Raw genomic sequence first — 27,796 nt, 5'->3', positions numbered from 1 at the left:
AACAATACAGACTCCTACCACAAAGAGAGAAATAGAAACAGTAAATTCAAATGTGCGTGCACAGAGACACCAGTAGATGCGTGGATGTGTCTGAGCCTGATTTCTTTTCTCATTCCAAGACTGGCTGCATTGCTCAAGGCCACAAACACACAAGTAAACAAGGCAAGAGGGAAGCATGGCGGCTCGCGCTTCCGGTGGCTGAGGGCTTTCCAGGAAAAGATTTTTCCAGTCTCAAGTACAGAGCTGATGAACTTTCACTAACATCTGTGAACACTTACAGCTAATGTGCCCCCACCCCTCTTTGATAGACTCTCACGTTCTCCAAAGCATTTGCAATTTAGACACATTCCTTCAGCTAAGACTTTAACAGCGGGAACCACAGAAGCAGTCCAAACATGTTTTTTAAGCAGAAGAACAGAGAAAGTGCTACGCTAGCTTTTCCAGGCTATGTTTACATGATTGGCAACCAGGAGGGCAGTTATTACCCCCATGCACCCATGTGGAGGACTACACGACACACAAGGCCACAGTCTCTAATACCACATTCATCATCAGTGGCAGAAACCGGCCTGCTCATCTCTGACATGAATAAGCACAAATCTAAATGCAGATAGGGCACATGGAGCCGGTATAATTGCGGTTTTTAAATGGACAACTTTTAAGCTACCAGCTTGGTCTAAAATGACAAACTCTTGATGCAGCAACTGGGTACTGCCTGTACTAATGTGTGTGATTTTAATTTGACAAGATGTTGTGGGAAAATGGGACACAGCTACATACAAAATTGATTCCACATGTGTACAAAAGATGGGATATGTTTTTGCTTTCAGACAGTTTGTGTTAGTTTAATCAGCCTGAGAATTTAAGGAAAGATACAGATGAAAATGGTAAAACTGGGTTGATTAAACACGACTGTCTGCAACGTGTGCCTTCAATCACTCATCACGTGAATCAAAAATACATGTGGATTACTGTATTACTCAAATGAGCAAACAATTACACAACGTCCTGTGCCTACTTCCGTAGCATGCATTTCTGTTAGATGTCTATTTAGGGAACACAGCTAGAGCTTTTATGTGTCTCAGTAAAATGATATTACTCAGCTTACAGACAGGGTTGAAACCGTACTCTCCTTACTGCTTGAAACTTGACGAACAAGATAAGAGAAAAGGAGAATAAAAAAAGGAAAGCGGGCTAGTTAGGGATAGTCAGCCCATGAACAGCCTGCCTACCTGAGCCATGGGAGGAGACCACATCAAACATGAATGCCTGGTAATAACAGAGGTACATTTTGATAGGACAGGCAGACAATACTACTGTGTTAGCGAACGCCAAAACAAAGAGAGAGTCTGGTTCAGTTGGCCTACACAACTCCACGACAAGAAGAACCACTCTAACCAGTCCGACCAGGTATGTTTGACCTTGGCACGTTAGGAGTGAAACAATGCTCTGTTTAGGGACTAATAAAAACTGCATAAACAGGAAGTGAAGGGAGAAGAGGCAGGAAGTGGCCAACAGGATGTTTTGTCAATGCCTTGTATTGAGCAAGAGAGACTCATTAAGATACAGTATGAACAAAGTGGAATGGGCGATGCTGTCTGATCTCTCTGTCTAGGATTGCTGCATATTGCTTTAATGTGTTATGCAGCGAGAGCACAGCTTCTGTCCACTGGTTTTAATCAGAGCCAGTGTGACAAATCACTGTGTGTTATAACCCGCAAGACGGAAACGTGTGGGCTAAAGATCTGTGTAAACTAGAGATGGGCATTTTAAGGAACACCTATATACAAGACCTTGCACTGAATTATCACAAAGTACTCGAGTACACATAAATAAAAAAAACAATCTAAAGAAAGTATGAAAATGTAAATTGGCCAACAACTAAAAAAAAGTGCAATCTGAAATTTATTCATGAACAACCAGGGTTATATTAGCCTATTTACTATCAATTCAAAGTTAATATAAATAAATTCAGAAAACAAATTAACAGCAAACTTTGTAATAGGTTAGACGTAGCCCTGAGGGACCATCTCCAGAATCCAGAGCCACCTCCTCCCAGTCAGTTCAACACAGCTAACACCTGACTAACGTTACCCATATGATACAAACAGCTAGCTCTGTCACTGTCTGTGTTCATGTGTGTGCGGGCAGATTCATGAATACCCTCTTTCCACCACAATTAGCGAATGTACGTAGGTTTTTTAAACACCAGAAAACCCAATAAAAACAGACGAACAACTCCATTGTTATATCCAACAGACCACAGCTGTGTACACAGTTCTGCGGCAAACAAGTAATCCTTTTTGTATTTTTTTTCCTGGTGTATCATGTCCATCATCACAGACAGGCTGGAAAACAGGTTAGTACACAGTAGACAGCAGCATGGATGCCAGTGAGAATGTTACTATAGTTACTTCATTGTTTTATCTCTTCCTTATTCAGTTTCTCTTTTAAACCCAGTGCTGACTTATTTGGCACAATATTTGAACGCTGCTTTGGCGGTATTTTGTGGCAGCTTGTCATTGCATGGTGTCTGCAAAGCTGATATATCTATGATAATATCTATGGCTACTGCAGTCATTTGACCAAGGAGTGAATGCCGATTGTAACCTTTCCCATTGAATGAAAAAGCCAGATTATAGCGAGTGTTAGTGGATTTTCCTGGCACAGAGCTCACACTCCCACAGCAGCAGTCTCATGATAAACCGAGAGAGTGCAACAGCGAGGCAAGGAGGCATTGAGCGAAGTAATACACTGCACAAAGCTCTACAACAAAATAAGATTCTACCCATTTTAAGTAGTAAAAGAAAATAAATAAAAGTCATGTGCACATGTGGGTGGTTGGGCAGCGATCACACTGAACATTGAATAAATACTGACGTCCAAGTCAAGTACTCAACAAGTCATGCCCACCCCTAGGGTAAACCAGCAACTTTAACACAGGGTACACAGGGCAATACTGCCGCAACAAAGACCCATCACTACACCAGCTTTGCTTTTTAACACAAAACCAAATTATGCCGACAAAATCCCGCTCGAGTGGCTTATTTTAGATAGTGTGCCGGCATTCCAGAAGCAAAGAGGAGCGATGAGTGTGACGTGTAAACAAGTGCAGTGCTTTCTAAACAATAACAACGGCATAACATGGCAACACCAATCATTTACCATCTCTGTTATATGACGGTTGATCTCATCCTCTGCCTGGAGGGTAAGGAGCTCCTGGACCTCATTATCTCCGCAATTTGGTGGGCATTTTCGGTAGCTGTTCTTTGTCTTAGAGTTATCAAGTAACTGCTGCTAGCTGCTTTTGAAATTTCCCGGTGGTGGGTTGCACACGTAACATGTCATCTAAACGTCACACCAGTCCAATTCTGCTGTCTCACATTCTTCCGACAAATGTCAATTCGTCTCCGTTTCTACCTCCACTGCCGGCTTAAAAGCAAAACAACTCTGCCCCCCCCCCCCCCCATTCTGTGTTCTTATCTTTTATAAAGAACAGTGAGGCAGAATAACAGTGCAGCATCCATGCCTTGACAGACAGTGTAAAGGTGCTACTGTCTCCTTTTGCAACCCATTCTACATGGCTCAGCTCGCATCTTCCTTCAACATTCACAGACCTGACCATCATTACTGTGCTGCACAACTGACCCAGTGGCAAAGGCAATGCTGCAAATGTAATTAATATCCTAGAAGGCTGCACAAAAAGGACAAAGTGACTCAGTTTGAGCACATCATTATGGTGAGCTACAAATTTCAAGACAAAAAAGAGCTGCTGACTTCGACCACGACAACAGTGAGCTGCCTAAATTTGTTTGAACAATAAGTTTTGGCCTGCTGTACATTCAAAGTGGGTGTTTCAGTCATCTCATCTGTGATTGCTCATTTTGAATGCCAGTATAGCTGATCAAACAACACTGCTATTGTCCTGTAACAGGCAATGTTTCATGTATAACATAAGAAATAATTATAAAGCATTATTTTCACCTTGGGTAACAGGTAGAACTTATTAGCCACAATGAAATCACAGCCTGACACAGACTCACAGAAAATATTTGTGCTCCAACTACTTATTTCCATGTTTGATTATTGGATTAGTCTTAAAAAAGGGTCCGAATTAACCTCATCAAAATGCTTATCTGACCAACAGTCTGAAACCTAAACTAATACAAATAAAATTAAGACGTAAAGCAGAGAAGAATACAATCTTACATTCAAGGAAGCGGAAACTTCCAAATTAATTTGTGTCTGATGGTCAACAGATTCATCGACTCATTTGAGCACTATATCATCTGTCAACAACAACACAACTGTTTGTTTGGCTGTAGTCAAAGACAGTTTAAGTGATAATAGACAGTATGATGCTACAGAACAAAGTTATACAGCTGTGTTTGTCTCACTCCTTATAAGATAATGGCCGAATTTCTCAATTTTGTTGTTTGCCAACCAAAAGAAGACAGGGAGTAAGTGAGTTGTTTTGCTATTGTTTTTCGTAATTCAGTGAGGATGGAGCTCTTCACACAAACAACCAGAAAACACTGTTTGCTTTCACAAGCAAACAGCATTTTCAGAATTATTCTTCTTAGTGTGGGTGCAGTCTTAATCTGACAAGACTGTTCGACCATCTATCCCTGAACTCTGACTGCTGCTGTGGATGGCGGTGGTGAGGAGGAAGAGGGGAGAGAAGAGCGGAAGGAGGATGACCTCAGGAAGGAGGAATGCTGCTGTCTAGCGCTCTTCAGGAGGAGGTCAAGGGAGGCTTGGCAATTCTAAAGGGGAGGGATGAGCAATGAAGTTTAAGAGTTTTGATTAACTTCAACTTAAATGATCTGCAATCTGGTGCGCACAGACGCACAGCGTGAGATATTACTGTCCCTCCTTTGGCTCACTTAAAGGCTCTTGTAATATCTGTAAACACCAAGCAGGCAACTTGCATGTGCTTTATAATTAGAGGCTGAGTTGATAGCAATGTATACAAACAACATCAGCATCACTGCAAAGGCTTCGCCTGCAGTTACAGAAACGGACGACGCAGTGAACGACATTTAAAATCAGCCCACGCTCAGGCTAGAGAGGATCTTTCAGAAAAAATTTAGTATTCATCAGAAGACAATTTTCAACACTGGATTTTAACACACCTCCAAATAACATAGCTGAGACATTTCATAAGGGAACTGAAGAAAGCCAAATATGATGGAAAGTGATTGGAGGGGATTTTAGAGCTACACTGCAGAGAATCTGCTTCTGGTGCCTTAACCTAATGCACCAGCTCTTAAGCTAAGACAATTACTTGAGCCCATATTTTTCCATTTTTGCCTGGTCATTACTGTGTAGCAATCGGCAATCTTGAATATCAGCAGATAAATCCCCAAACCAGCAAATCTAATAGATCACGATCATTTTTTGGTCTTAATTTTGGGGCACCAGGACATCCAAGAAGCTTGCCAGGATTTGATTCTGACCCGCAGTTCTTTGCTGTATATTCCTGCTCACCGATTTTTATAAAAGGTTTGATCGTGGAATCGGGGAACAGAGTTGTCTCGCCTTTAAGCCTACAGCAGAGGTAGTAACAGAGCCAAATTGACGTCTTCGTAAAAGGAACAACCAGCAGGATGTGACCACGAACAGGACAGCTGTGACATTTTGATTAAGTGTTATGTATGTGACCCACTGCAAGCAGCAGTTAGCAGCTAACTCAAAGAAGAAAAGCAGCCAAAAATGTCCACAAATTGGGGAGACAATAAAGGCTGGGAGCTTCTGACTCTCTGAGCAGAGGACAAGATCAGCCACTGTATATCAGCAACGTTAAATGATTGTTATTGCCAATGATTACGCTGTTGTATTACATGTCACAACCATCACTCCTCTTTTGCCTCTGAAATGGCGGCATGCTATCTAAAACCACACACTGGGGCAGCAAGATCTAGCTATTGTTTGGGTCTGTGTAAAGAAGGCCACATAAGGAAGGGAACTTCGTAGCAGCCCTATAACATGATCTCTGTGTAAAAAGCACTTAAGCTAATCTCTATCAGTTCAAGCCACAGAAGGATGAAGAGTTGGTTGTGGGGTAGCCTTTGAATGGAGGGTGGAGGCTGTGAAGTGTCAGAGGTGTAAAATTTTGCAAAGGGGCTAGACACTGACCCATCAGGGTCAGCACTTGAAAGGCCAACCAATGAAGTCAGACTGTAAAACACAGATATGCTGAAACAACTCAATATACAGGTAAGGAAGGTATGCAGACATAAGCCCTGAATAAGAACACACAGGCATATATATACAGAACAAAAACACTTCTCAAGCTACTATGTGAGTCACTGCTAAGACATAAAAATTTGCAGTATGGTGCAATGCATTCTTTAAGTACTAAATTGACAGGCAGATGCTTGATTGTGCAAACTGTGGGAGTTGTGTAATGGCATGTGCCCTGAAAACTTCCAGGCTTCATCAGTATGTAAACACAAGAAACTATTAAGAGACACTTCTGTTAATAGTATGCTGCAGAGCTGAAGTTGAGAGTCAAGGGCTGAAAGACCATGTATTCCAAACCAAGAGAAGATCAAGCTATTAGCATGCCAATAGACTGTCCAGCTATTGTTCCTCAAGTGAGAGTTCACACCTCACCTGCTGAGGAGGGAGGAGTTTCATGGGGAAGCTACGAGAAGCAGCCCAAAAAAGCAAACAGGTAAATAATGTGAAACCACATAATGAGAGTAAAAAGAGAACATACAACACATATTTTTCCTCAAGAAACAGTACACTAAACAAACTTGAATCATACATGTAAACATGTGCGAGACATCACACTGACAAACACAACAAGGATTCAAGAGTGCCAATCAAAGTAGTAATGAGGAAACAAGTTACAGCTTCTCAATCAAACATTCCACATATTCATAATTCCCCTGAGCTACACGGTAATTACACACAACCCCACGTGTCTACAAAATACATGTCCAATCTTACCAAACTTGACCCCAAACCATAATAGTTATCTGTTGCAACATGCACGCTTTTAGCTCTCCGCTCTTTCTCAAGTGTAATCACAGAACACAAACCAATGTAGCGTCTCAGCCAGTGCTGATGATGAAGGCTGTTACCAAAGCCTCTGAGTTGGACCATTATCAACAAACTAAATCCTGAACCCTTAAAGCCCAAAGTCAAACAAGCATGACCAGTAGTCCTTCTCTGCCTAATTAAAGAAAACACAAAGCCGGAGCCTTACCAAAAGCCAGACCTGGTCAGGACTGCACGTTATACAAATTCCCAGTTAATTGGATCATGATTTTGTGTGGTCTTCCTCTCCTTTCAGACTGCGTCCGTAGCAGCAAATTCCTCGGTACTGCCACAGACACACAGCTGACTTGAAGCTAGGAGCTGGGAGTCCATTCACTTCAAAAAGCCCAACCCCCATTTTTACAGAGCATACCTAACTACTTCCTGCAAGCTTGAGAGGATGTGATGTAATAACTCCCCTTTCCCTCTGACTGCCACTTCAAAGTCACATGGGGGTGGAGAAAGCATAAATGACTGCATTGCAATATTCTCTTACCTGAGTCAGAATCTTTCTGGTCTCCATTCGCTCCAGCAGTGAAGGGCAGCTTCCTTTTAGGGGCCTTCTCTTTCATCTCTTTGACCCCATCACTGCGATCCAATTTGGGAGTCTTGTTTGACAACACTTTATCCTATGGAGGACAGAAATCAGAACATGAGGAACACTTTAAGTGGCATGGCTTTGAGGTAACACAACTTTAATTAAAATAAAGAAATAGCACTAGTTTTTTATGAACAGGCCAGAACAGACAGACAAAAGGACAAGTTAGTTGCGGATCCTGCAGCCTCCTCCTATAGTTGGTGTCGTTCTCTGCCTTGACTCTTTTAGCTATTATAGGCTTTGCAGAGCAAAACTTTTCCAAGGAGTTTCCTCCTAGATTCCAGCACAAAGAGCCAGCGCAGCGAGAGGAGGCTAAGCTGACGCCGACTCGGCTCTGTGGTCTACAGCTGGTGGAAACAATCATAAGCCCGAGTGTATCTGCTATCAACAGATGTAAATACTTGTGTGTTTGTTCAACTTGTTTCTTTGTTGTATTGGGATCTGATAGTGACAGTGACTTGCTTATCCTGACTAGCAGCTTTACAGCAGTTAGAGCTGAAAAGACGCCGCAAAAGTCTGGAGTTGTTTACTATGAATTCTTGTAGGATTACAATTAAATATTGCATTACAAATATTATCATGTTCTTCAGTGTTTCATTAACTGATCTATTGACTAATCAAAAGTTACTACAGCTCAAAATGATTTCTTCAAATTCCTTATTTGGTCTCACCAACAATCCAAAAACACAAAGCATACAATTTACAACTGTATTGTAAAGAGAAAAAGAGCAAATGCTCACTAAGAAGCTTTCACTGGCATTTTTTCATTATGTTTACTAAATAAATTTGCTGTTGAGTAATGAGAAAAGAATGGAAAAAACAAATTTAAGTTTCAGCGAATAACAGAACAGAGTATCACAGCAGCAGAGCCACAAAGTTAAAAAAAAAAAAACAAGTCAACCCAAACACATATACAGATACACAAAACACTGTAGGATACTACACAGCATGAAGGGGACACAGTCAAAGCAAAGCCGAAATGCAGACTCTGTCCTGGCAGATACGAAAACACGAAGACTGTATCTTCAGCCAAAAATAAAGAATAATTAGATTATAAATAAATGACAATCCATACTTTGTATATATTATGGCTGCATTAAAATGCCAGGACTTAAAAGGCACAACTGAATTTCTAATATATATGGGCAAGCATGTGTGGTACACACTGAGTCAGTTCAATTTACAACAGAAACTCCAGTCACCCAGAGGTGTAAATTTAAAGGCTCTTAAAGCTGAGGTAGGTAGAAATCTGGAGAGGATAAAAACAAAAAGCGGCAGAATCTGAAATGACACCCTCCTCCTGCAGCTCTCCCCCCTCTATCATAAGCCCCTTCCACCATATGCACTGATTTCATACAGAAACTGTTTCCCATACTTTGGTTTATTCAATCTTATTTCTCTCTCTGTGTTTATCAAACCACAACTGAGGCAAGAATTAGCTAGCCTGCATCCAACCGTCTCTCTGCTTTGCTCTCTGCTGTTGTGAACTTGTTTCCCTGATAGGAGAGCGGTCGGCAACCTGTGAGACAGGACTTCAGTCAGCTAACCCCCAGTGCCAGGTGACACGGTGTACTGGCAGCCAGCGGCAGTGCTGGGTCTACCCAATGTAACAGCAGCAACTTAAAGTTTGCTGATCTGGCGGGGAGTCGGGCTGTCCATTCCCCCAGAGTTAGGGTTTGTGCTGGCTGGATTCGGGCTGCTGCAGCAGCTGACTTTCTGGGGGTCTGTCTCCAGAGCTGCTGCCCACTCTCCTCCCAGCAAACTTGTCTGTACTTGCGGGGAGTGAGGTGGAGGACTCACTGTGATTCAAGGCTCTAGTTAACATTAGCTAGATAAACATGAAATTGAAGTTCAAGCCACGAGCCTTTAGCTCCAGTTAGCAGAGGGCGAAACTATTAGCAACATTTTCTCTCCATCTCTGAAACCTTTGCCGATACCGACGCATTAGTCAGTTTTCCTTTTTAGGGTTGCTTTGAAGTGTAGGCACTGAGCAATAGCAACTTTGTCTGCAGGATTCTCAGCCATTCAATCAGCCTTTTACCGAAGGCACATGCACGTGAATCTGCATTTGTAGCACAAACAGTAGAAAGGCCTTCTCTCTGAAATGACCTGTGATTGGCCAGAGTCTCCCGTCATGGGCTAGATTTACTAAAGCCTGAAAACAGAGCCAAGAGGAGGTGGAGAATTGCTTAAATTAAAATATGCTCAAAGGTTATCAAGTGACAATTGCCCAGTGATGCCAAAATGAAACTGCCTACCCCAGCTTTAATCCCCAAAACAGCCAGTTGCTTTTTATTTTCTTCCCTTCACCACAGTAATTGGACATATCTGATGCACTCTTTCTGAACTGCAAAGTTGGTGTTGTCCCAAGACCACAGCACTGGAGGGAGCAACAAAGACTGTAAGAAAATATTATCACCAACTACCAATGTATAACGTATAATGCTGCTTCAATTAGAAAGTAATTATTATGTCATAATAGAGTTGCGTCTTTTCTCATTTAATATTTTCCATGTGCGGTTCTGGTCTGAAGCATGCAGACTAAACGCATCTTCTTTATATTCACAAGTCGATCCTGGAATATTTCAGGTGACTGTGCTTGTGGAATACTGTTGACACCATCTGTAGTAAACGCCACAGGAAATAAACGATGCAGGATTAAGCAATGAGTGAAAAGGGAATTCACACCAGCAGTGGATTCATTCGGTTGTGGATCCCTGATGTGTTTGTCAAACTGCTCAGTCCAAACTGTACCATGGTGTAAGGTCGAGATGTTTTTAATCAGTGCGCTTCCAAGGGTTTAAGGTCTCATAACGGAGATCCAGGAACAGGTCAGATGTAACGTACACACGCTCACCAGATTTCACTTAATTTCTCTGTCCTAGCCTCTGTCCCCTACTCATCTCTCTCTATCCTCGGGGCAGGTTTTCCATTATGTGTCGACTCTTTGAACTCCTCCCCCTGCCCTGCCCCAGTCATAAGACTATGATGTCATGGTACAGTAGAGACAAACAGTGTCAGCTACAGTTAGCTGATCTCTCCGTCTCTCTCCTCCTTCCTCTCTGTCTGTGTCTCCCCTCAGCGACACAAAGACTTTTAACAAGAGAACACAGATGCACACATCTGGGCATGTGCAAAAGCTACAGTGCATCTAAGTGGGGAAACCGAGATGCAAGGGAATGATTGCTTTAAGTGGAGAAATAACATACAACAGCAGATGCAGAGCTAAATTGCGTTGGTAGAAAATGGTCAAATAACCAAAGCTTATCTCCAGAGTTAGACTGGCTTGTTTTTTTGCTGAATTAAATTTAAAGAGAGCTTTGACAAGTAGAGACTTTCCTCAGATCTGCCTTCATAAGACACCCTGTTTGATGGTCTCCTAGCAATGCCTGCTCTTTTCGTCTCACTCCGTTTTCCACCCACCCCTGTGCGCTTCATTCCCTCCCTCCCTTCCTCCATGCCAGAGTCTGATGCAATCCTTTGCAGAGGGCTGTAAATCCATGCCTGCATAAGCTGTACCTCTCCTCGCCTCGCCTCTTGGTGCTGCTCCTGGTAGCTGAACAGTTGGCACACACCGTGACATCATCAAGCTGCGCCCAACACTTTGTTCCAATGCAAACGACATGACTGTACCTGTGTCAAAATCAGGGGACGCTACCTTCACAGCCCTGCATTTCATGACTGAATATGTCTTGACAGGCCAACAAGGCTGTCCAATTCCAAAGATGCCTCTGAAATCTGGCTGAATTATTCAGCCTTATTTTGCCTGAACCTTGTGGACTCAAACACTACATTCTTTGCAGTTTCCAACAGGCTATTATGCAAGAGTCAATTGTGCAATTGTACATTAATGTGGTCTCGGTATAGTTGGGAAATAGAAACCACACTTTATTTACTAGGAATAAGGGTTCAGGGGGCATCTTTTACAAGAGAGACCTGGCCGGGGTAGCAGCCATGCAAAATCACAACATATTAAAATACAACATAATATACAAAAATTAAAATGAAACAGAGAAGCAGCTACTTAACACAGTGGCCTCTCGAGAAAACAACCATATGCCTGTATGACCAGATTCTTTATGATGCCCTTGAATACATCAATGGATATAAAAGTTTCTAATTTTAGATCTTTTAGCTGACTATTACATGCCCAAGGTTCATAGTAGGATCATTCAGTTTTCCCCAAATCTGTCAAAACCTAGGATACACACACAGTTTCTCAAGTGTCCATCTGTTACTGACTAGTCTGTGGTGCCACATGATATTATCCTAATAACGGCATGTTTGTTTACAGCTTTCTCTTGATGGGAAGGCCTCTGTGATGTTCCACCTTGCCACTGACAGCTGGACTTTCCAACATTACAGATACTGGGAAACTTTCATAATACTTGCATCCACCACAGAGGGGTCAGAGAGCAGGATCAACCACAGAACAGCGTCACCGAAACTGGTATACATTCAAGTTTCAAGTTGAAGGAAACAGAGGGGGGACAGATAGTTTCTGTGGTAGGACATGTTCCCAGGCCTTCTGGTTGAAAACCAATTTTCATATTTATTTTAGCTAACATTCCCTTACTGTCCGTGAGGCCTTCCAAAATTTTATAATTGTTGATGAGATGTAGTGGTTTAGAGTCAAGTTTCAAGGACAAACAGCAGTTGAAAGTGGGGGTATGCTCTGTATAAAAACATTTGGTTTTTGGGGGCACAGTGTGTGCTTGTAGGTTTTTCAGTCTTACCTTCTTCCCACCCTGCTTTTCCACCATGTCGGTGTTGAGTGGGAAGTGGTCCAGCTGGGGGGTTTTAGAACCCCCACCTTTGGGCATCGTTCAGCTCTCCCCACGCCAAGCTTCATTCACGCTGCCATTGCATCGTCATCAACCGTCTGGAACAAAGAGAAAGGAGAAAAAAAAGAGATGGTGGGGGAGGTTAGCAACTGGCCACTACGTTTCTTTGAAAACACATTTACACACTGCCAGACGATGCAGCCATTAGCGGCACATCAAGCACTCTATTTTCAACCATTACCCCACTGATCTGGAGGAAGAGCAGTTGAGAGGGAGGACAGCAGGCTGAGTTTTTAGCAGTGGCAGGCAAAAAGCTGATCTGATCTCTAGGCTGAACCCAAAGAGCAGGCAAGGTCTGCCTAGAAAACTACAGCAGGAGGAACTACAATCGTTCAAAACAACAGTGGCACACTATTAATATAAAAAAATACCAATGATTACAACAGGACAGACAAAGTGAGATGTGCATAACCCTAATGTTTTGATATACTGACAGAGCCAGGAAAAGCGGAGGAATGTCTTCAGGAACGTGACTGGCACATCTTGACAAAAACCCAAACAGCTACTTACTGCCATAGCTAGCCACCCCTTGTAATTGTGGGGCTTTAATCTGCCCTAATTCACGGCATTCACACCAGTCAACAAGATGGGACTATTGCCCTCTTGCAGCAACAGCTAGGAATCTACCCGTAATGAGTGATTGGTTTTATCACAAACTTATACAGATAGCTCTGTACAGTTTAATGTGCCCTGTATTCCCACTGTCTACTTTGTCCTCCATGTAGGTACACAACAACAATCCCCTGCCCGCCTTCCTTCATGAAGAGAGGCCTTCTGCTTTACAGGGCCATGAATTAATCATACATTCCATCTCTCAATTCTCTCCTCCATAATGCACATTTTCTTCTGAGTGCGTCCAAGTATGATCATCCTTGTGACTGACTGAGTGAGTGAACAGATGAGACCATGGCTGCATCATTTTTTTCTCTACTTTGAGACACTGGCACTCCTATCTTCCCTGGCGCCACTTCCATCTCCCGTCCCCTCCCCTCCCCTCCCCCATCCTCCTTCCCTTCCCTTCCCTTCCCTTTGCAGTTATCCTATTCAAAGACTGCTATTTATATCTCTCCAGTCAAGTCAGTCAAGTCAAGACAGCCAGCCAGCCAAGAGAGGCACAGAGCTACAGAGGATGTACTGCTCCCTCTTTTACTGGTGTATGGAAGGAGAGACACGAGCAAACACAGCAAACCACAGCCCCTTCCTCTCTCCTCTGGCTCATTGTTACTCCTTCTTTGCTGCTGCCATGCACTCGCTCCAACCTCCCCCCTAAACTCCCACCTCCCACCACACCAAACAAAGTGACAGGAAGGTTGACTACTCTCAGAAATAAACAAACCTTGCAGCAACACACACACACACACTCACACACACTCCGCAAACTAGGTCAGCTGGGCTTCTAGAACAATAATCTCTGCACTATTTTGGGACTACTATGATGGGCAGTTATAGCTACAGAGCGTTTCGCTGACATGCGAAATACAGGAAAATGATGTTTGCAAGCTAGCAGTCACACAAAGGCACACACAAGGAGAGGAAACCCTGTTGAAAACCACAGGCCTCATTTCCTTTGTAATTTCATTCCAATCAAAAGATACATAACATCTGCTAACAGTGTGAGTGTGTGTGAGTGTGTTTCACCCAGTGAAGTGTTGTTGCTATTAAACAGTTGATTAATTCCATATGTGTATTTGCGTGCTCATGAGTGTGTGTGTATATACAAATACAAGAAAACTAAGTTTCTCTGCATTAGGAAGGAATATCATATGGTTTGTGATGAAATCAAGAAGTACAGCATCGATCCTGAGATCTTATTTAGGGCTCGACTATGAAGGTCGTCTGTACTGTAAAAACCGCTGTAAGCCAGACTGTGAAGTTTGTGTGTAGTTAAAATAAAACAGCGGTGAGTGACTGACGAAACTCTTGGACTGAAAGCCCTTAAGCAGAAGCAGATTATGAATGCTGCTAACCAGGCTGGAAAAAAACATTTATGATAGGGCTGCACAATCATGGCCAAAATAATAATCATGGTTATTTATCACAACCGTTCATTGATTTTAGGGTAATGATGTTTTTTTTTTTTTAATTGCACTTTCACTTTTAAATTAACAGAGCACTGCTATCACTTTAACTTTGTGCTACATTCCTATAAATGTTCAAGCCTTAACATCAAAATAAGACTGGTCCTTACTCACAGTGCATCTTCTAAAAGCAAAATATAAATGAAACTGCACCAAAACTTTCTACCCAAAATTAAATCACCAGGGCACTGCTTTCACTTTCACGTTGTACTGTATTTCTGCTGAAAAACATATCTTTGCATCAAAATAAGGATAAAAATAAGGTTCGTCTTCACATGAATTTAATGCATCTCCTACGAGCAAAATAAAAATAAATGTCTTTGTTCGACACGATTGCATTGGTTAATGCAGTCTATCTGTGGGAGCTGGATGGATACAGTGACAGTGACGCACTCTGTCATGGATGTCTGAGGACAAGGATGAGGATTAAGTGTGATAATATTACCAACATTATTCCTCTTGGCCTTCATGCGTTCATCGTACTGCAGTTTATAGTATTTTCAGGTTAAAACAAAGTTAGTTGCGTTGTTTTGCAGCCCAGACACGAGTGTAATCCAACAATACCTTCAAAGAACGATGGTGGTTTTATTAAGGTACAAGTTCTTTGCCTTCTGCTCCAGACATTTGATTTTCATTTTGCCAGTCTGTTGTATATTAACTCTTCTACTCTAACTTACCCTGGACTGCAGTTGCAACACTGAGAAAAGTCTTTCACAGGCTGCTGCAGTATGCATGTGCAGCGGCATTACAGCTGCCATGGCTGTTAGTTTAGGAAGCGTTTGATTTGACATGCAGCAGAGTTCTTCTTAAAAGTGGTGCAAAAACAAAATGGCCAAAATGGTTGACACATACTAATGATTTTGAAATGATGGAGGTGCTTTTAGACCACCTTTAAAAGATAAAAAAAAAAAAAAAAAAATTCACATGTTCAGCATGTTTTATATGATACAAATTTAATTTTTGGTTGCCATTCAGGCACCCTCCTTTTACCAAGCTGCACTTTCGATACACAAATAATGTCATGAAGTTTGATTAACATTACTAAATTTACACTGTGCCCTTACAAGGCGATGTGTAATGAAACTAACTTGGCAATCAGTATAAAAGCCAGTGCCTCATGCTTGCTAGGTTGAGTTTATATAAATACTCGGGGCTATAAGTGACAGGTCATGAGGTTACACAGTGTGGTGAGTAGCAGTGGTGGTGAACAATGTAGGGCAGCATCCTGCTTCTTAACAGCCATCATATGAGAAAACAAAGAACTCTGACTGTATTTTGAGGTTTTAGCGCTAGAAAGACACTTGTGCATTTGTGAGGAGATTTTTAATAAATTATAAAAACAATAATATAGCTTACAACACATAATACATATATATCAATGCAAATATTTATTTCAGAGAGAACTGAAATTACCTATACTATTCTATTCAAAAACTATTAAAAAACTATTCAAACTATTCAAAAAGTATGACCTGGTTTTGAGATACCTATGGAGTGATGTCCTCTGATCAAGTCATACCCTGCTACAAAATAAATAAAAAAATAAATAAATAGATAAATACAACAGAGGGGAAGCTCTGTTGAGTTTTAATGTTTTATAAATGACGTCAGTTAAGTTAGACTTGGCCATGGAAATGATGACTGCAGAAAGAAGTGGTAAGAGGTGAGCCAGAGAAGCAATCTCTTCCAAATGAAGGACAGGACCTGCCAGTACAACTATCCATCCCTTCTCTCCCCTGCGCATAAACACACACACACACACACACACACACACACACACACCTTTCTTTTTATGTCCCCTGTTTCTTTCTCTCTTCATCCTCCTGTAGCATCCTCTCTACGCTCTGAGCCACTCCCTCTGCGGTCAGATAGAGGCCAACACCTCAGCATACTGCAGCATACTGTGTGCACACTTACAGATTCACTGACACACACCACAAGCACACTTACATCAGGATGTTATAGTACCAGCTTATGTGATTGAGGAGACGGCCTTGATGTCTGACAATGTTCAGTGATTTGAAAACCTATATACACCAAAATCTAATTGGGTATTATATTCTCCAGTTAAAACAACTGTGGTACAATGTGTCATGTGTCCAGGCAACTCTGCACTTAGTAGGTAAGGTAAAAAGCAGCCACCTCAGAAGTGACTCAACAATGCCATTTCAGTCCGGCAGCCATATTTAATAGCACAGGAAGGTGTATTATTTTGCCCTGGAGATAGTTCAATGTTAATGTTATATTCAACAATACTGTTACTGCATCGTCTAACATCCTGGGATGAATACACACAGCACACGCTACATTCACTCTAGTAAGTCTTCATTAAAGTGCAAAGCATATAAAACTGCTAGGTTCAAGAACACAAATGCTAATTTAGTTTCGGAAATCTGTTGCACTGCAATGAACAAAACTCTGACCTCAAACCAGGCGGGCCTCATAGACCAATTTCTACCACACCAATTTTTAGCGCTGCAAGCAATTCCACTACAACACGCACTCTTGATTATAATCAGAGAAACAAAATAGAGCACTGGGAAAACACAAAGACGTAAACACACACAGCTGAGAAAGAGCTGAAGATGCACGTGCACAGATGAGGAGTAGTTGCTTGGTCCAACCCCGTGCCACTCCTAACTCATGCCTCTCATTGAACACACAGAAACACACCTCAAATTTTCCACAACTGACAGCTGAACACAGCAGCTGCACACAGGGATGGGCGTGTTGCTCTCTGTCTGTCTGTCTGTGCCCGTGTTTTGTGTGTGGTGTGTGCACAAACCCCATCACCTATTGCACAATCAGATACAAATTGGCAGCATACTCCCTGGCGGTCAGTCAACTGATCTCGGTGTTGGTTAACTGATACAGCTGAGACACAGTGACATAAATGGTGGAGCAAATGTTACAGGGGTCAAAGTGTCCTCATACCAGAGATGTTTATGAGGCACAAAATGAAAGTAAAGTTTAATCTGCTCTGAGGCAAGACTTTACTCCATTTTACAGTCATCAGCCCTGCTGCAGCAATACGGTCCAAATCAATCAGTGCAAGTCAACTGAGATATCCATACACCACCATCCTTTTAAAGTGTGTAAGTTTTAAATATATTGCCGCATTTCCACAGCATGGTACTACACGGCTCCACTCAACACACTTAGAAATTTTCTTTTTTGGTTTTCCATTGACAAAAGTAGCAGCACCTGGTACTTTCTTTGGCACCACCATGGTCGACGGTCCAAGCGAGCTGAGCTGATAGCAGAAGGTGGAGTTGAAGACTGCAGACGACTTACTAGGCAGAGAGAATCACCACTAGAATCATCAGGAAATATCCAAGCTACCGTCAATAGTTAACTCTATTTTTTCACTCGACACAGATTTTCAAAAACTGCATCCCTCAAAACCACGCCATAAAGCAGTTTAACACAGTGTTGTTATGACAATAGGCTGAAAATCCTACAGAAGTTGAAGGGTATCTATATGCAGTGGAAAACAAAATCAAGAAAAGTAGCTGCAGCATGCATGCAGAGGAAATTCAGCATTTGTTCTTACAATGGCAAAACATTTCTTATGCCAAATAATGCCAGCGCACCTGTCTCTCAACTAAACAACTCCAATATGTGCCTGTGAGGAGAAAAAATTAACAGTAATGTGTGTCGCCACAAAGAAACTTGGAATGGAAAAATCGAAACTTGCACTGAATCACAGCTTCAACTGAGTTAATGATCCAACACATCTGATGTTGCAGAAGATTTTCAGTAGCACTAGTTTATAGCCAATGCTAGCAGCTAAAAACACAGACTTGGCTTAATGTGTTTTCAGGGGCAGGCAAAAGCAAATGTTGTTGAAGTAATTTCTTTTTCCGCATTCTGCACACAATACTCTACTGTTTAGACCAAGTTCTCTCAAAGCAAAGGCGACAAACACACAATACCAATCCTGTGGAAACCACAGACACTGACACTGCTTGTTCAGCATCTACTACTGCTGCAAACTATTAGAGTTGGGTTGGTAAATAAGATGGCAGCTGGCTTGAGGGAGTTCAACAGGGAGCTGAAAGTTTCTGGTAAATAACCATCACTAATAGCAAGCTTGGCTACTTGTTTAGCTAAACTGTACATCATTTTTAGTAAATATCACAATATAAAACGTGTTTTCAATTTTAAAAGTGCAAATGTAGGATGATAGGGAGTAGGCTACTCACCCATCTTTCAAGTGGCAATATCTCCAGTCTGAGCTCGAGCACACAGCTGATAGTTACATGGTTTATTTACATGACATAACAGAAATATATATTAAATAGATTCAATGTGGATGGAGAGCTCCAATGTTATGCAATAATTGGACGCTCGCTCGCTGTTCAACTTGGGAGAGGCTGCTGACTCAAGTGTGACAAAGTCTACTGGTACAGTCAGGTGTTTGGCTAGATATCAGACCAGTCTGAAAAGTTTTACACTGGCCCAACCCAACACAGTATTATGGGTCTTAGGGAAGGTAGTAAAAAAAATACAACAGACTTACTGTTCATCTGCCATATTTACAAATCTGGGTCAAATCTAAAGTTAAATAAGATCAGGTCAAGTCTGAAGTCAGTTAACTGTGGATGTAAGTATGACGTGAGTACGAGTTCCTAAATGGATTACCCATGTGATTTTAGTTACGGTGACTGGACAAAGGTCAAGTGTCAACCGCTGCTGTGTCCCATTTCCTCCTTCAGGTGTCCTTACTCTAATTACACATCAAATGAAGGGGTGCAAAATGGCTTAAGCCCAGCCACTCTTTCTCAAAACACCTATTCTCACTATCACACAAACCACTGAGCTATCCACACCTTGCCAAAAGCCTGCACGCTTGTGATAAGACGAGGCAAAACATATGTCATTTATACAGCATTCATTATTTATGATCAAATAATTTGGAATGGTACTGAAAGATGTTATTTTTTATTGATCTTGATTGTAATGTAGTATTTTGTTGTTGAATATAACAACAAAGTAATCACATTTCTTCTATCAATTTATGAAGTACCACAGTACGTCAGCTGCAAATGTCCAGTTTGACCTCCTATTACTTTGCAGTCTGATGTAATTATATCAATTAAAAGACAATTTCACTGACCATTTAACATACCTAAACAACTGCTGCAATATATGTAGTAAAGGAAAGTCTTGTAGTTATGGCGATATAAAAATAGCACCATATCATCCAGCCCTAGTTTGTGCATGTGTGTACCCTGCACTGCAGTGCCAGTGGCAGTCCATGGACATGCCATGCAGGAAAATGGTCTACAGAAGGACAGCAGCAGCAGCTAGCTAGCCTGTTTGGTGTGCAAATAAAACCAGCCGGGCTCGACTGCTGTATCCTGGCAACCAGAGCCCAGCTTGGCTGCTCAGTCCCTGACCTGGGCCCATTCACTTCATTATAAACCTGTGTAGAGAAAAAAGAGACCGACACATAAACGCGCGCGCACACACAAACATGTGCTAATACACACACAAAAGCTGAGAGGGAAGATGCTTTATGCTGGAGCAGAACCGTGTGCTTACAAAAGGAGTTAAGAAAGGAGCAGAATTACTGCGTGCAGAGTGCTGTATCAAAGAACAGTGATTATCTGTGTTTCTAGAGGGTGGAGATCAAGCTTCTAGATTGGCTTTTAAAGTTTTATTTTTCTGGAAAAGATATGGATTAAGTATGCAAGCCTCTATAGAAGAGACCTAGAGCCAGTTTGTATTTTTAGCAAACATGTTTTGGGGTTAAATAAATCTCTAGATCTAAATCTGTCATTTCTTTTCCTACTTAATAAAGGCCCTTACCCTTAAATGTCAATACGAGCAGCAGGTGATACACAAGGGCATCTGGAAATGACAAAATATATTTGAAATGTGAGTGAGTGGGAGTGGTCCTATTATCCATACAGCTCTAGGAGCAGAGAGAGCCACAAAGCAAGAGAGGAGTGAGATGTGGGGAGGAATCCAATCACTTGGTCTAATTTTCTATTCTGAGCACGTTCACTCTCCCTTACACCTCTCTGTTCCATCCAATAACAGCTCAGTGCTTGCTGCCTGCCTGCCTGCCAGTCTGGTAAATCATGCTGTCTTTGCCAGTGACCTCGCTAAGATAGTGGCAGGCCTGTATATATATGCAGCTAGGCTGCAGGAAAGGCCAGAGACAATCTAGTGCTTTTTGGCTCTCTCCTCTCAATCCCTCAGCCTCATCAGTGCTCTGACTCATTCTCATTTCTTCCCCCTCTCCTCTCTGAGTACTTCTCTCTCATCTGCCTTTCTCTATTCTCAACATCTCTCTCCTCTCTCACAGGCAAAAGCCTGACATTGCCACAGCAACGTGTGAGTGCATGCACACGCACACACGGAAAGCCTGTTGCCTAGCAACTCAGGGATGAGACAGATGCAGGCCTATCAGAGAAGCTAGTGAAAGAGCCGTGAACGGAGAGAGGGAACCTATTGATAGAAGAGTGCCTCTGCATATCAACCTCCAGCAATGAGGATTCAATCACTTTCTGACCTTTGGATCACCGTCTGACCAAACAGAGCGGTTCACTCATTCACAGCCTATGTGCTGACAAATGGCATTTCTAACACAGCTACCACATGGGGCACATAGGGTTAGTTGTCTATAGTCACTCTGCATGAATGTCTGTAAGCAGCAAAATAGTCAGGACACAAGAGGGTGTGCACTGAAACTGTAACATCTCTGAAAAACATTAAACCAGTTTATAATGAGCACAGTATCAAGCACAATATAATCAATAATTTTGCAGAACTACAACCACTAAGACAAAAACAACAACAACAAAAATGGCACTTCAAACACCAGCTGAAGCCACATTATCTGCTCCAATTCCCTGGATAGCTTGGCCTTATTTTCGTGTGCCCACCCCCCCCCTGACCAAGTGGGTGTTTAGCAGGACTGATGGAAAGAACAACAGTGTGTTTGCTAGACATGTCTTCCCATGCGGGGAATGTACCCAGGCTGATTAGGGTCATAATCGCACAGGGCCAAAATAACAAGAATTTAACTTGAACGTGTCCTACGTGGTGAATCAAAAGGGATACGCTGTTATTTTCAATTCAACATCTCTGTTTCTTCTTGCCTGATACTGTAAGGATTCCAGTTAGAAATTGTTGGCACAGGCTAAGTCTGTGTGGCAACAAGTATGAAGCAGCTAGCTGGCTAGTCACTTCCAGCCTTACCCTTAAGCTACACCCACACTAAGCAGCTCACTCAATTTAGATCTCAAGACAGAAACAGTTCTGCACAGATACAAACTTTTAAAAGCAAGCATGAGTACTAAATATTTTGCACCGATTCATGCCATGTAGTCTTGTAAAATTGCTTGTAGAGCATTTGGACTCTGGGTTTACAAGTCTTAAACAGCTCAGATCAGTTGTAACATTTCTGCCACGCTTAGATTCAAATCTACCTCAGACTACAACACTGTTCATACCACAACTACTGGTGTTCAGTGGGTTGGTGTCAAGACAGACATCTATCAAAACTGAATCAGCACTAGCATAAATGATTTGAAGGAAACAATTCCTGACAACTATGGGTTTTACATTAGCCATCAAATGAGTGAAAATATTTCAAGCTGACAGACAAGAGCCAGTTCATACAGGAAGCCCCATTGTATGCATAAAAAACACTAAATCTTTGGACAATGGATCAGTGTCACCTTTGGCTACGTTAAGTCAGAATTATAATGTATGTCAGCTTTTTAAGTGCGGGAAAACTGGGAATAGACTGCGCTCCCATCGCCAGTAGACCAGAGATGTGTACAACGCTCTGCAGTGGATGAATACGTAGTATGCGGACTCTTTTTTGGTTTCTAGTGTGTAATGGTTGAAGTCGAGGACAGACTGGACAAGAACAATGGATTCGTAAACAGTGGAAAGCAGTATGGAGGCTAGTGGAAATGTTAGTGTTTACATTTTTTTAACTCTTAGATATTAAATCCTTCTTTCAATCTTGGTGCAGACTTTTTAAACATTTTAAATAATGTTTGAGCACTGCTTGTATGGAGAAAGATGGTATTTTGTTGGGGCGCATCATTGCATCGCGCAGGCAAAGGCAAATCAGAGCTGGAGCCAATTAATATCCATGACTCCTGCAGAGTCATTTGTCCCACGAGTGAACGCTGATTGCAAACTTTACCATTGAATACAAAAGCCAGACGTGAGTGGGTGTTTGTGGGTTTTTGCTCAGGAAAGGAGCTTTAGTCAAACCTACGCCACAAGTAAAAGAAACTATTAAGATGAAAATTCTCAGACCTGATGATACATGCTTGTTCCAGCATTGCAGGAATGTAAACAACAAAGCATTTATCATGTTGTGGTAGCGCTTAATATTTCCTTATAACACACAGAAACGAACAACTTTTGCATTCCAGGTTAATGAAATACAGTAAACAATAATGCGGGGACACCAGCAGAAGATCCGTGACAGGTTCATATCATGGCTAGCAAATCAAAAATAAATGTGGCAATTACAGAACCCCACATTAAAAACTAAGCTGTGTGGCAAAACATAAAAACAAAAACAGTGGTTACTGGAAAGAAAAGATCAAGGATGTGAGTGCCTGAATATGGAATACATCTCTCGCAATGAGCCTTCCTAAAAAGTGGAAAACTATTTTCCAATAAAGCATGTTTTAAGCATGTCTTGAATGTCATGTCATGAATAAAGATCAAATCACTGCCTTACTTTTGAACGTGAAATGTAAGATGAGGTTACAGTTACAAACACACTAAATAAGTAACTATTGTAAGTGCGATTCAATAAAAAAATCAATCCGATTTGCGGAATTGTGTTGACACAATTAAAACAATAACCATCTCTGCAAAAAGCTCAGTCATCTGCAGGTGAATCTGCTACGCAACATGCTCTATACAAACAGAGACACAATGGGCTTCACAGAGCTAGGACAACATGGACTGACTCTGAATGGGAACAACATAACATACACAGATTCAAATGAAACAGGAGAGACAACCATGCACCTCCCAAGTTATATTCCTATGCAGACAGCCAACATCAGCACACTAACTCTAGAGCTGATTTTGAGCATCAGAGCCGACACCAGGGGCTAACAACACAGCCTGAAGTGTGGTCCAGTTCCTCACACAGCATTTGCAGCCTCTTGCATTCAGGCAATGTCAATTTAAGACTGTAAGTGTTCAGTGTTTATGGCTTAGGGTATATATCGTAAGGGTGGCTCGGCTTTGAAACATCTCCATGCTTCATGGTGGAGATGCTGTGTTTTTGTGACATGCACATGTAGGCCTACATCGTAACATATGTTGTTGGCCACCCACTGAAGTGCAAAGGTGTCAGTGATTTTTCAAAAATCACTTGACATTGGTCATCTAGTTTTTTTTCCCATCATCAATCATGCAATCTGGATTGTAAGGAACAAACAAACCACCTCACAGTTGTATGCTTTTGCAAATCAGTGAAGTTGCAGTTTACATCCATATTTGTCCAGACTCATATGTAGCCATGACAGTAGATTAGTGTTGTCAAATATCGATTTCAATAAATCAGATTTTGAATATTTGAAACGGTTTCAATTCTCATTTTCTGCAGTATCACTACTATCGATACTACTTTCTTGCTCTCTCCTTTTCCCGACAGCAAGCTGAGACAAACACACACTCACACACAAAGCTAAAGTGGCCCCATTGCCCTGCTATCACTCATCTCATTCGCCCCGGTTGAATATAGGCTTGTTCATCATAGTTTTGTTTTGTTGTTGACTTGGACTTCATTGTCTTTTGAATGTGTGAAAATCTCAGAAGCATTTGAACATGTGAACTACCACATAATATTATTTTCATATATGTAAAAAAAGTTTGAATTCTGGTAACGTCAATACAGTCATTCTGTTGTTCTCTGCAACTAAACAAATAAAGAAAAGACATCACCGTCATGTTACAATCATATTATATTTATCTTTCAATGAAAAATTTGATTGTATGCCTCTAATGTCTCATTTTCATGGCATCAAAAATGGTATTGAATATCAATATTTTCCACGGTACTGTATCAAATTTAGAACACCACAGTAGACAATGCTTCAAATGTGTGGCTACCACTTCTAAAACAAGCATGCTTCACACACATCTTCAACCTGACACACTTAAGATCTACACAATCAGCAGTTTCAATGTGAACACACAAGATTAGTGTCGTCAATTCAGTATCTGACCAAATGTCTGCCCTTCTGTTCCTGGGATATAACGTTGGATAATTGCCAGAAAACTTTTTTTGCATAACATCATGATGTCAGAGTGAAGTTGACCTTTGACCTTTTAGATATAAAATGTCTTCACTTCATCCTATAAGACATTTGTGTGATACTTCGTCACAATCAGCTCATGAATTCTTGAGTTATGGCCAAAACATGTTTTTTGAGTTCACAGTGACCTCGACCTTTGACTACCAAAATCTAAACGGTTCATCCTTCATATCAGATAGACGTTTGTGCCAAATTTGAAGAAATTCCCTCCACATGTTCTTGAGAATGGGATAGACGGACAACCCCAAAACATAATATCAACAGACATGGCTGTGGCCAGTGCGGAGGCATAAAGACAACAAACAGTAAACAAATAGGGGCTGAACATTTTTCCTACAGTCTTAGCAAATATGACGACTATTTCCAGTACCTGCACAAATTCTGAAATAGAAAAGACTTTTTCTATATCAGTATCGATAACCTAAAAGGCCGATTCATTCTGCCTTCCTTTAAAATAATTCTTACAAAAAGGTCACAACCGAACAAATACAAAAGTCTGTGCTGTGCATTTACTGTAATTTGGACAATTTTAACAGCTGGAGATTGAGGGAAATGACACACGTCAGGGATCCCTGTCCAGATTTGCAGTGAGGACATGATGGTTATGTTGTATGTGCTTTAGCTCACTGAGCAACACGGCCGCCCCATCTGCCTATGATTGTGAAGTGTGCAAAGTGTTAAGGGGTGTGTGTGTGTGTGTGTGTGTGTGTGATCTCGAGATCATTATGCTCCTGCAAGAGACTGACAGGGAAGATAAATGGTTGAATGTGTGTGTGCTGTGTGCCTGCTCGAGAGTACATGAATGAGTGAGTGTGTATGTGTACAAGTAAGTGTGTATGGTAGTAGAATGTGAGGCACGGTGACTGGATCTACATTAATTAAGGATTACGTGAGGAGGTAAAAATAAATGCAGAGCACAGGGAGAAAGCTTGGATGGATAATGAACAGAGTGAGAGAGAGGCAAGGGAGGAGAGGCAAGGGAGGAGAGGCACCGAGGGTGGATATGACCTTTCCAGAGATGAGCATCATAATGTCTCACAAACACACACACATACACACACGCTAATGTAAAAACTGCCATCATCTAAAAAGCATCCCCCTTTTGAAGCAGAGTGTATACCATGTTTGCAATGTGACAAAAGATTTTGGTTAAAAACTGGATCGGTTTCATACAGAGGGACAGATTTGTCAGTCATGCAACACCGTTTGTGCCGGCTATTTGATCTCATCACACATTGTCTTTTACACCAGGCATTGTTTGTTCATTATGGTAAAAGAAGAGGTGTTTAAAGCATAATGATCAGGCTCTTAGCAGCAGCCATTCTGTTTTGCATGAGGACTAATATTTTATTTTTTTGGCCAACGTGGCATCTGGTGTGATGTCTTCATGGAGCCTCTCTCACACCAGGGATGCACTGCTCTGATACTGATATGGATATTGGGCCAATATTGACTAGAACATCTAGATCGGGTATCTGTGACAATGGGCTGATCTAATCAATTCAATTTTATGGCTACAGTTTCAGTTGCTATATTATTTTTATATTGACATTTAAATTCCTATTTACACTTAACAGGTGTAAAGGAAGTGGGCCAACAGCCCCTTCTCTGGTTATTACACCCCTACTTACCGACTCCTTGCTCGGACCACACCCATCTTTAAACTCAGTCTTCATTTGATCTCAGCTACACGCCTGTAAAGTTTCACTACTGCATCTTGCACTGCTGTGGTGTTGTTGCACTGACAAAAGCTGGCCCCATGTGACAGACAGACTTATAAACACTTGGCAAAGTACTCTGAACCTCTTCTGTGCTAGTTCCCACGACAATATGTGTCTCCAGGAACACATTTCCCATCATGACACACACAGACCCGCAAAGTGAAAACACTACCAGCCGTTGCGATATTGTCACGGTTGGTAAAAGTATTCATGTCACAACAACACAACAGCTATGTGACAACCATATTTGTCATAGTAAAAGCCACGAGGGGAAGAACCCCTTCAATGCAAAGGACATTCTTTATACTCATCAATTACGCTGAATGCATCACTTCACCTCATCTTAATAGCCACAACTCTTGATCCAAATGTAAATAAAGGCAAAGATCCACCAAGAAAAAGATTAAAACATGCAGTTACTCCAAAATTAACGACTTATGACAACTTAAGTAGCGACATGTGAAATGCTACTGTATTTATAATTATGCTATTTCAGAGTAAGCTACAGCTAAATCAACAGCAGTAGTAGCTAACCTTTAGCTCGCTCAAACGCACTCATCCAATGTGCTCGCTAGCAAATATGAGCTATTTTCCTTTTCAGCCTCAACCCCGTTCTGTCCCCGTCTGTCCTTGTGTGATGAGACCAGCAAATATAAACCTGTTTATAAAGGTAGAGAAGAGTTAAATGACCTCGGAAAAGGACAATTGCTAAAATACAACAACCACCAAAACCCCTTAGAGTAACCTTCTGAAAGACCTAGAGATCTTGTATACACGATGAGTACTAGACACATGCAATTACTGAACAAGTATTTGTATTTAATTTACCTGTGGGTCTTTTGAGTTTATAAAAATGGCAAAGAGCTGGAACATAATACCAGCAAAACTGGATTTTTTTCAATTTTAGTGTAGTAATGACATTTCACTCAGTTTGAAAAATGTAGCTCAAAAATCTATCTACACTGACGTGAGAAAAAAAATTTCAGACACAGGTAAGATTAAAAATAAACATGAAATCTTTGTTTCTGTGAAGACTAACAACCAAACATGATGTCTTGGAACATCTATATAACAATTTGGATAGATGAAAACAGGATTGAGATGACAGATGTATGCATGTGTTGTGCTGAATGTGGATTTATTTGGTGTTCACACATTTGGACTGGTGCACCAGCGCTCCTGGTGAAGT

General features: G+C 41.4%; 1 protein-coding gene across 2 annotated transcripts in view; it reads right to left on the bottom strand.

The window, feature by feature from the left end:
* ankrd11 (ankyrin repeat domain 11) overlaps positions 1-27,796 on the bottom strand; it is a 117,283-nt gene that overhangs the window by 13,171 nt on the left and 76,316 nt on the right. For both annotated transcript variants that reach the window (XM_033625933.2, XM_033625942.2), the window contains exons 3-4: positions 12,385-12,530; positions 7,547-7,679 (exon numbers count right to left, since the gene is read on the bottom strand). In XM_033625933.2, coding sequence (XP_033481824.2) covers positions 7,547-7,679; positions 12,385-12,471 — 220 coding nt within the window. In that variant the 5' untranslated portion in view covers positions 12,472-12,530. The remainder of the gene's footprint in view (positions 1-7,546; positions 7,680-12,384; positions 12,531-27,796) is intronic.

This window comes from Epinephelus lanceolatus, chromosome 2 (assembly GCF_041903045.1).
Source record: "Epinephelus lanceolatus isolate andai-2023 chromosome 2, ASM4190304v1, whole genome shotgun sequence".
Lineage (NCBI taxonomy): Eukaryota > Metazoa > Chordata > Actinopteri > Perciformes > Serranidae > Epinephelus > Epinephelus lanceolatus.
Note: the sequence above shows the minus strand (reverse complement) of the source record. Positions and strands in the feature narration are given on the sequence as shown.